The sequence below is a fragment of the Anneissia japonica genome, unplaced genomic scaffold (genome assembly GCF_011630105.1).
Source record: "Anneissia japonica isolate Jap-2015-1 unplaced genomic scaffold, ASM1163010v1 scaffold287968_len422783_cov224, whole genome shotgun sequence".
NCBI classification, from domain to species: Eukaryota; Metazoa; Echinodermata; class Crinoidea; order Comatulida; family Comatulidae; genus Anneissia; species Anneissia japonica.
Genome location: NW_022752528.1, coordinates 69,863 through 77,511, shown reverse-complemented (window position 1 = coordinate 77,511; position 7,649 = coordinate 69,863). Strand labels below are relative to the sequence as shown.

At 35.8% G+C, this 7,649-nt stretch overlaps 1 protein-coding gene across 1 annotated transcript in view; it reads left to right on the top strand.

Moving 5' to 3' along the window:
- Positions 1–528: 528 nt before the first annotated feature.
- The window catches only part of LOC117122316 (guanine nucleotide-binding protein subunit alpha-12-like), a 30,303-nt gene continuing 23,182 nt past the window's right edge, over positions 529–7,649 (top strand). The window contains exons 1-2 of the mRNA XM_033267872.1: positions 529–1,028; positions 3,600–3,650. Of these exons, the coding sequence (XP_033123763.1) occupies positions 570–1,028; positions 3,600–3,650 (510 nt within the window). The 5' untranslated portion in view covers positions 529–569. The remainder of the gene's footprint in view (positions 1,029–3,599; positions 3,651–7,649) is intronic.

Genomic DNA, 7,649 nt, shown 5'->3' with positions numbered 1-7,649 from the left:
GTTATTGTTATTGTTATTTAATTATTGTTATTTATTTATTGTTATTTATTTATTGTTATTTATTTTATTGTTATTTATTTTATTGTTATTTATTTATTGTTATTTATTTTATTGTTATTTATTTTATTGTTATTTATTTTATTGTTATTATTATATTATTATTATTGTTGTTGTTGTTATTATTTTCATAATTATTATTGTTATTAATGTTATGACTGTTATTATTGTTGTTGTTGTTGTTATTGTTGTTATTGTTATTGTTATTAATAACTTAAAATCATTATTAGTAGTAAAAAATAATAGGCCTATAAATCTTCCTATAGAACAGTTTTTTTTTGTTGTAAAGTGCACTGTACTTTGTTTTGTAATTGTTTTCCTGAATAAATAATGAATAAATAAGACCTAAAAACATAAAATTTATCTTTCAAAGCCTCGCACTACAGTGCTGCTGCAGGTCAAACCACTAATCAGTGGGTCAGGTCTGGGGACGTACGTCTTTCGCATGGAGTGTATTTACTTCCGGTTATGACGTCATGGGTGTGGTGTAAACTGAACTTGCTGCGTTCAACATGGCCGGTTTACTAACCTGCTGTCTCAGTGAAGAAGAGAGAAGGAAACAGAATATAAGTAAAAATATCGACAGATTATTAGCCAAAGAAAAGCAGTACCTTCGTAGAGAAGTTAAAGTCTTGTTGCTCGGGGCTGGAGAGAGTGGTAAGAGCACATTTTTGAAGCAGATGAAAATCATTCATGGCGTTACCTTCAGAGACGAAGAAGTGCGCGAGTACCGCACTATAATCTACACAAATATTGTTAAGGGAATGAAAGTATTGGTGGACGCACGAGATAAATTAAATATACCGTGGCAAAACCCTGAAAACAGGAGTCATGCAGCTGTTGTTATGTCTTATGAGAACAAGCTTACTTTAGATCCCACTGTCTTTCAAACATTTGCTCCGGCTTGCAAGCAACTGTGGGCCGATGGTGGAATCCGTGATGCATTCGCCAGACGGAGGGAGTTCCAACTGGTAAGTAGTGTGGGCCAGATATAGGCCTAGGGCCTAGGAACTATTGTAATCTCTCTGATGATAGGCCTAGCTCTAGGTTCTAGCCTAAAGGTAGGCTTGGGTAGGTAAGACTTAGCCAAGGTATATGGGTTAAATCATAGCAAGATTCACATTTTATTAATTAGTGGTTGCACTAAACTTTTTTTTTGTTTGCCTTTTTTTTTATTAATTGTATTTTGATGTATTGAAGTGCAATAAATATTACAAACAAACAAGACTAAAAAATGGAAGCTTTCACCCAGATCCTGAGTAACATTAACATTGGGTTGCCTGTAATCTTACCGCTGTCCACACTTAATATTGTTAAGTCAGTTTTACTGCGAGAAATGTTGAAACTACTAATGAACTAGCCATAAAAAGCAACTACTGCATTGATGGCGATAATTTGTTATCTATACTCGCGCGTAAAACAGACGTCTATGCAGGCCGGAAAGGTCATCTATTGAGTAATGCTCAAATTAAATTATGATAAACAGGGTTGTAGGTGTAGATAAGTAATGGTGGGTGTTGGGCATTTTAAGGGTGGAAAAGTGGGTTAATAAGGGTGGGTGAAGGGCCATGAAATTAGCTTTAGGGCAAATAGATAAGGTTATCACTCCCGCCCGCGTCAAAAATTTTGGAAATATTGATGCGGGAATAATATTATTTTTTAAAAATTTATTTATTTATTTATTTTCTCTTTCACATCATTTATTTTAACTGCATAAAAACAACTTTGCAAATGCTCACAAAATATAAAGGAATTTGCTGCGATTTCAGACTAGATCAGACATTGGGATATCCTTGAAAATGCAAAGCCCATTCTTTAAACTTGTTGTTTACTGTCGCTAAAAAGAACAGCTACTGTAGCTAACTGCATTTAAAAATTGACAACACCGCAGTCTGTCCATCCCGCCCAGTAGACTGATCGTATCATAATTTACAGCGTGAAGACGCGCGTGTTCCACAGTTGCAGTTAAAAATAGGCAACACCGCGGTCCATTCTTAAAGAGACCTTCCCAGTGGTCTGATCAAATCGTTGATTCAAAGCATGAACAGGGACTCTCGCTACTAAAAGTAACATCATGCATTACAAGTGGACAGTCTTCCTTGTGATGGGTGTGTTTTGTTTGATTGGTTGTTGTTGGGCAAAAACTAACCTAATGTACGACATCAATAAAGAAAATTTAGGCAAATGCTGGCCTAGCTCGAGGTTTAGGGTGCCTGTGCCTATTAACTATGCTCGAGTATGTCTGATTTTTTTCACCGGAATATAGGCCTAGTTTTGGATAGACCATTGAGTCACAGGGAATCCCTGTGCATAGACCTGTCTCCTACCCCTTCTCTCCCCCCCCCAAAAAAAAAAAAGAAAGTAAAAATTAAAAACCACCTGCCCTCATCAATTTTTTTTATAAAAGAGAGTGATAATCTAATAATTTTTTTCTATGAGACCTTGGACTGGGTGGAAGACTTCTGGGTTGGGTGGTCCCGTCCACCATAACTATATCCCTAGGTAATCAAATCATTCTTTATTGCCACAATGTTTTGAATTTTAGGGTAAAGTACAGTAGTTACGGTAAAACGTCTTGATTAGTTTTACCAAAAAAAGAGTCCAGTGTGATTGCGGCTCTAGTTGTTGATTTATCTGTAACCTAGTGATAATGCACTATGCCATACTGTATCGCTAGGAAAATAGGTGCACAGAATGTTAAATAAGTGCATAATACCATGTTTGCTAAGATTATGTCAAAACCTAATTTTCTGCAAAGTCTGCACGGAATTGGATGGATAGATTTATTCAGTGTAAACACCAAGGATAACCCAAAAAATTCTAAAGAAAACTTATTTCCTATGGGGTCCTTTTGGTGGTGGTATTTCCCGCGCAGACTGTACTTGACAGTCTGCGACTACTGTGTTTTTAAGCAGGGCTCAGTTTTGTAGTCTACTGGTGTGTTGTACCGCTAAGTACCATCATGGCGACCATCTAACCCTTTTTACTGGGCACAGTCGAATCGGTTAAACTAACTGATCCTCTCCATAAGATTTCCTGTGAGATAAGTTTCCTGGTCTGTTGGCACTGGGCTATGGTAAAGCATAGTTTTACCGAAAGAAAGTCAAGTGCGATTGCGGCTGTAGTTGTTGGTAACTGTAACTTAATGAAATTTAAATTATTATTTTTATTTTGTAAATAACGTTGAAAAGTTCTTATGATAACCATTTTCAATGCAACATAATTAAAGCATAATAAAGCAAATGAAAAATTACATGATTATTATGAATAATCATTAAGGTAACATAAAATTGTTAAAATCAGTAAATCCTACTAACGAGTGTCACTGGCACTGCCTGTGTACAATTTATACCCACTACTGTATACGTCACATGACCGACCTAGTAGTAGAATAGAGTATGTCTATTGTGCAAGTCAATATTTTTTCATTCAGTGCTTATGGAGTCAAAAGCTACAGTATAGTGTTTTTTAAAATCCATTGTTTTTCTAATATATTTTTTACTCAATCCTAATCATACCAACTATTTACATTTTCTTCACAGACAGATGCAGTGAAATATTTTTTGGATGCGGTTGATCGAGTTGGCCAAAAGGTAAGAAAGATAACATGTTCATTCATAAGTTGTACTCTTGTTATGATTATGAAATTGTTGCATGTTGAAAAATCACAAGGTTGAAGGTAGGTCATAGTTCATTGAAATCCACTTAGAGTAAATTTAATTCAAGACCACTGGAGATTATCTGATCTACTTAATAGAATTGAATTAGTCCATTTGTTTATTTCAAGTTATTGAATTATTTTTAGGGTACAGTACATTTCTGATTACGTCTACAGTATCAGTGAGGTTGCAAAAATACTGTGGTAAAATGTTGTTACTAAATAATATTAATAAAAAATGCCATTGGATGTCAAATCTATACTAACTGATAAAGACAATTTTGAAACACTCAAATCCAAAGGCATGTTAAAAATCAGCAAAGTGTATATTCAGCCTTTTATTAATATTTGACATGAAGGTCACATTATGCATCTATTGTAGACACCACGATTAGGTCATCGTATCAAAAATAAAAAAAATAATAATTTGCCTGTATCCAAATGATGTCAGACCCCTTGTCGGCAAATTTCTGGTGCCACCACTTGATGTGTGGAGGAAAGTTTTTTTGGGGGCGTAATTTTCCATGAGAGAATTAAGTTAGGACTGTTGTACGGGGTTGTGCAGTGGGAAAGTTTGTGAATGTGTTACTTGTTGTTTGGTATTTATACGCCTTTCCTGTACAAAGGGCGTTGTTTTCCTTGTCATTGAGTCCACATGAAAGTGTTACTACCATACAGTATTCATGTAGTAGCAGGCAACCCCACCAGATACCCATTTATACTCTAAGGTAGAAAGAGCAATGCAGATAAAGTACCATGCTCAAGGACACAAGTGAAATGTATAGCGAAGGATTGAAACAAAACCGTACCTACTGTGCCAAACCGCTTTCACTTGCTAACCATGTGTACTTGGCAATAGAACAACAAATTGACTGGCTAGTATCACTAACTTAGGATTCATTCCTTGAGGTATCAGTAAATGTTCATCTTCATAGAATGGATTTTTTCTTTACTGCAATATTTAAGTGTTGATAGGTGAGTGTTGTAATGTTACATGCAGAATAAAAGTAATGTAAAATTATAATTTTATTTGTTGAATGAAGGTGAGTATTGTTGTTTGTTGGCATTGCTAGGCCTAGAACAATATAATTGTAAACTCAGTTTTAATTCAATCTTCCTATATTCAAGGCCACTTTAGATAGGCTGTCTTCAGAAAGGCTTCTATCTACAAATGGATCTTCTTGTTGTGAAGCAGGAAATCAAGTTGCCCCTCCCTAGTTCTGCCTGATTATAAGATGAGAAATTTATTGATAGCCATTTTTAGTAGATCAAATTGATATCTGATTGTATGCAACTCCCTTCTATCGTTTCAATTCCTGGCTTACTGAAGCAGAATATGTTAACCCTTTGCTGTGTTTATACATTTTGTTCTCTATTGTGTTTCAAAGAATGAAAAGTTTTCTGGTATGATTAGCGCATTGATACCGACACTGAAACCAAGCTAGCAGAAACTGTTTTTTATACTACAGTACTACTTTAATCCACTGTTAAACAGGTCATACAGTACTGTAGGTTTAGGTCAAATTCACTATAGCCTTAATACAGTCAACTCTCCCAATACCGACCACCCAGAAAACCGGATTTCACGCAAAACCGGTCGTTTTTTAAAGTCCCAAAATCATTTCTATTCTTATTGTATTAAAGTACTTTCTGAAAACCGGATCTCCCAATTCCAAATTCCGGCCAAATTCTTAAGTCCGGAACAATAAAATTACCTTCTGAAAACCGGACGGCCAGTTTAAAACGATGATTTATTGACGAAATATGTTAAATAAATCATCGGACTCCAAATAACAACTATCAATCACAGAACAACACCACGTGTACGATCGTTAGCGTTGATCGTGTGACACGCCAATAGCGCATTAATTAATTAATTGCAATAAGCCTAGATTTCATTTGTTTAATAAACAGATAAAAAAAAGTTCATGAGTGTGTTTTCTTTATTAAGGAACGTATCCTTTTCTCACATTTTGCTTTCATTCTCACGCTAAGGCAAACCAAGCGGTCCCAACATAAGGCTATCGATTTCATAATCGCTTTGAGTGTCACCTCTGTTTTCTATTGGCTGACGCAGTTTAGGGTGCGCTGCATAAGTTAGCACTTATTTTTAGCATTCAGTGACCCACCAAGGTTATGCCAGCGGCATCGAAAACCAATCAAGTGTGCAACCACGTTGAAGCGAAGCAGATTATGGCGATCGAACGAAAAATAACACTGACACTTATTATAGATTACGATACACATTAAGTTGATTTGTGTAAATTTTTATTGATAATTGACAACATAAATAATGTAAAAATAATGTAAAACATGAATGACGTTCTCAGGTCAGTAGGCCTACACAGTACATGATGCAGTGTGGTGTACCTATCTGCTGTACCTTGCTAGGCCTAGGCTTATTATTGACTAAAGGTCGGGGAACCAAGGTAGGTAAACGTGACGTTCTCTAAACCGGTCCTTCTGGAAAAACCGGTCAAAGTGGACGGTCCGAAGGGTGGTCGGTATTGGGAGAGTTGACTGTACCAACCATTGGTATAGATAACCAACTTAATAAGTAGGTCATTTGTAGTGATAACCAGGTCATGGGTTTAAGTCAAATTCAATACAGCTTTGAAACAAATCATTGGTGTACAGTAATGTAGATAACCAGTTTAAACAGACCATTGGTGTTGATAACCAGGGCATGAGTTTATATGAAATTCAATATACTGTATAGGTTCTGGGTTCCAAGTCGCACACAACCAGCGGGAGTTGTGCAGAAATTGGGAAATCTCCCACACACTCGTGGGCAAGCTAGAATCTCCTGGAAAATAACCCATCAATTGTCTCCTAGAAGTTTGTGCCAATTGGTATCTCCATGCAAACTACTGTATAATATTTAATAATAACTAGAAATTGCAAATTGCAATTGAAGTACTGCGAAGTACAACTGCATATAAATGTTCTTCGAACAAAATTATTTAGGCCTATGCGAGTCAAGTGAAAATAATGAATAATAAAAATATAACAAATAATATGAGACACGATCCATTGTCTATATTAGAACACTTCTCATTGGGTAACAAAGTCGTAATATTTCATTTTTGTCAAAAAGTATCTATAGTGGTGAATTATGGTTTAGGTTTTTTTTAATAAAGTTTCAAAAATGTCTATGTATGTGGAAAATGTGGTTGATTACCAAAGGTTACAATTTTTATTTTGAAGACTGCATGGTCTAGGAAGTGTACATTTTTTTATGGGGCAAGTTTCCAAGGGCGGGTTTTTTAGGGGGGAGTTGACTGCCAAAGAGTGTTGCCAAAGTGCGAGCCAGCATGTTATTTGATCACAAGTGCAAGACATCGCAAGTGTGAGGCAGCTCACGAAAATAAATACGAGATGTTACGAGATTTGTGGAGTACAATTCAAAGAACAACTATAGGTCTAATAATAAATTATTGTGATGTTAAATAGACAACGACGTTGTTTTTCATTGGGACCTTTTGCCCTTCAAGGCTAGGCCTATACCATCCTAGCTAGTCTAGGCCTAGAGTAGGATAAGGCTAGCGCGACATGCGGACGTTGGTACGTGTTGGTTAGTCTACAAACGTCCCCTAAAGTAATTGATTTTACCTGGCAGAACAAAAAATGACCTTTCAGAGGTCAAATTGCTGTCAAGAATATGAATTGCTGCTTCGCAACAATAAAATCATTTATAAAGTGCTTTTCCAAAAATGATCAAACGCTGAACAGTATAAAAATTATATATATTTGAAATACCTTAGGGAATAATAATCAGATGAAAGGTCAATTAAACAGATCTTCCAGATGTGGATTCTTTCAACTTGGGCCCCTGTACATTATAATGTATACTGTACTGTAGCTGAACTTTCTAAATTTGGTTTAGACATCAGTATGAATATTTTTGTTCAGAATTTTTCACAAGGAAATCAAC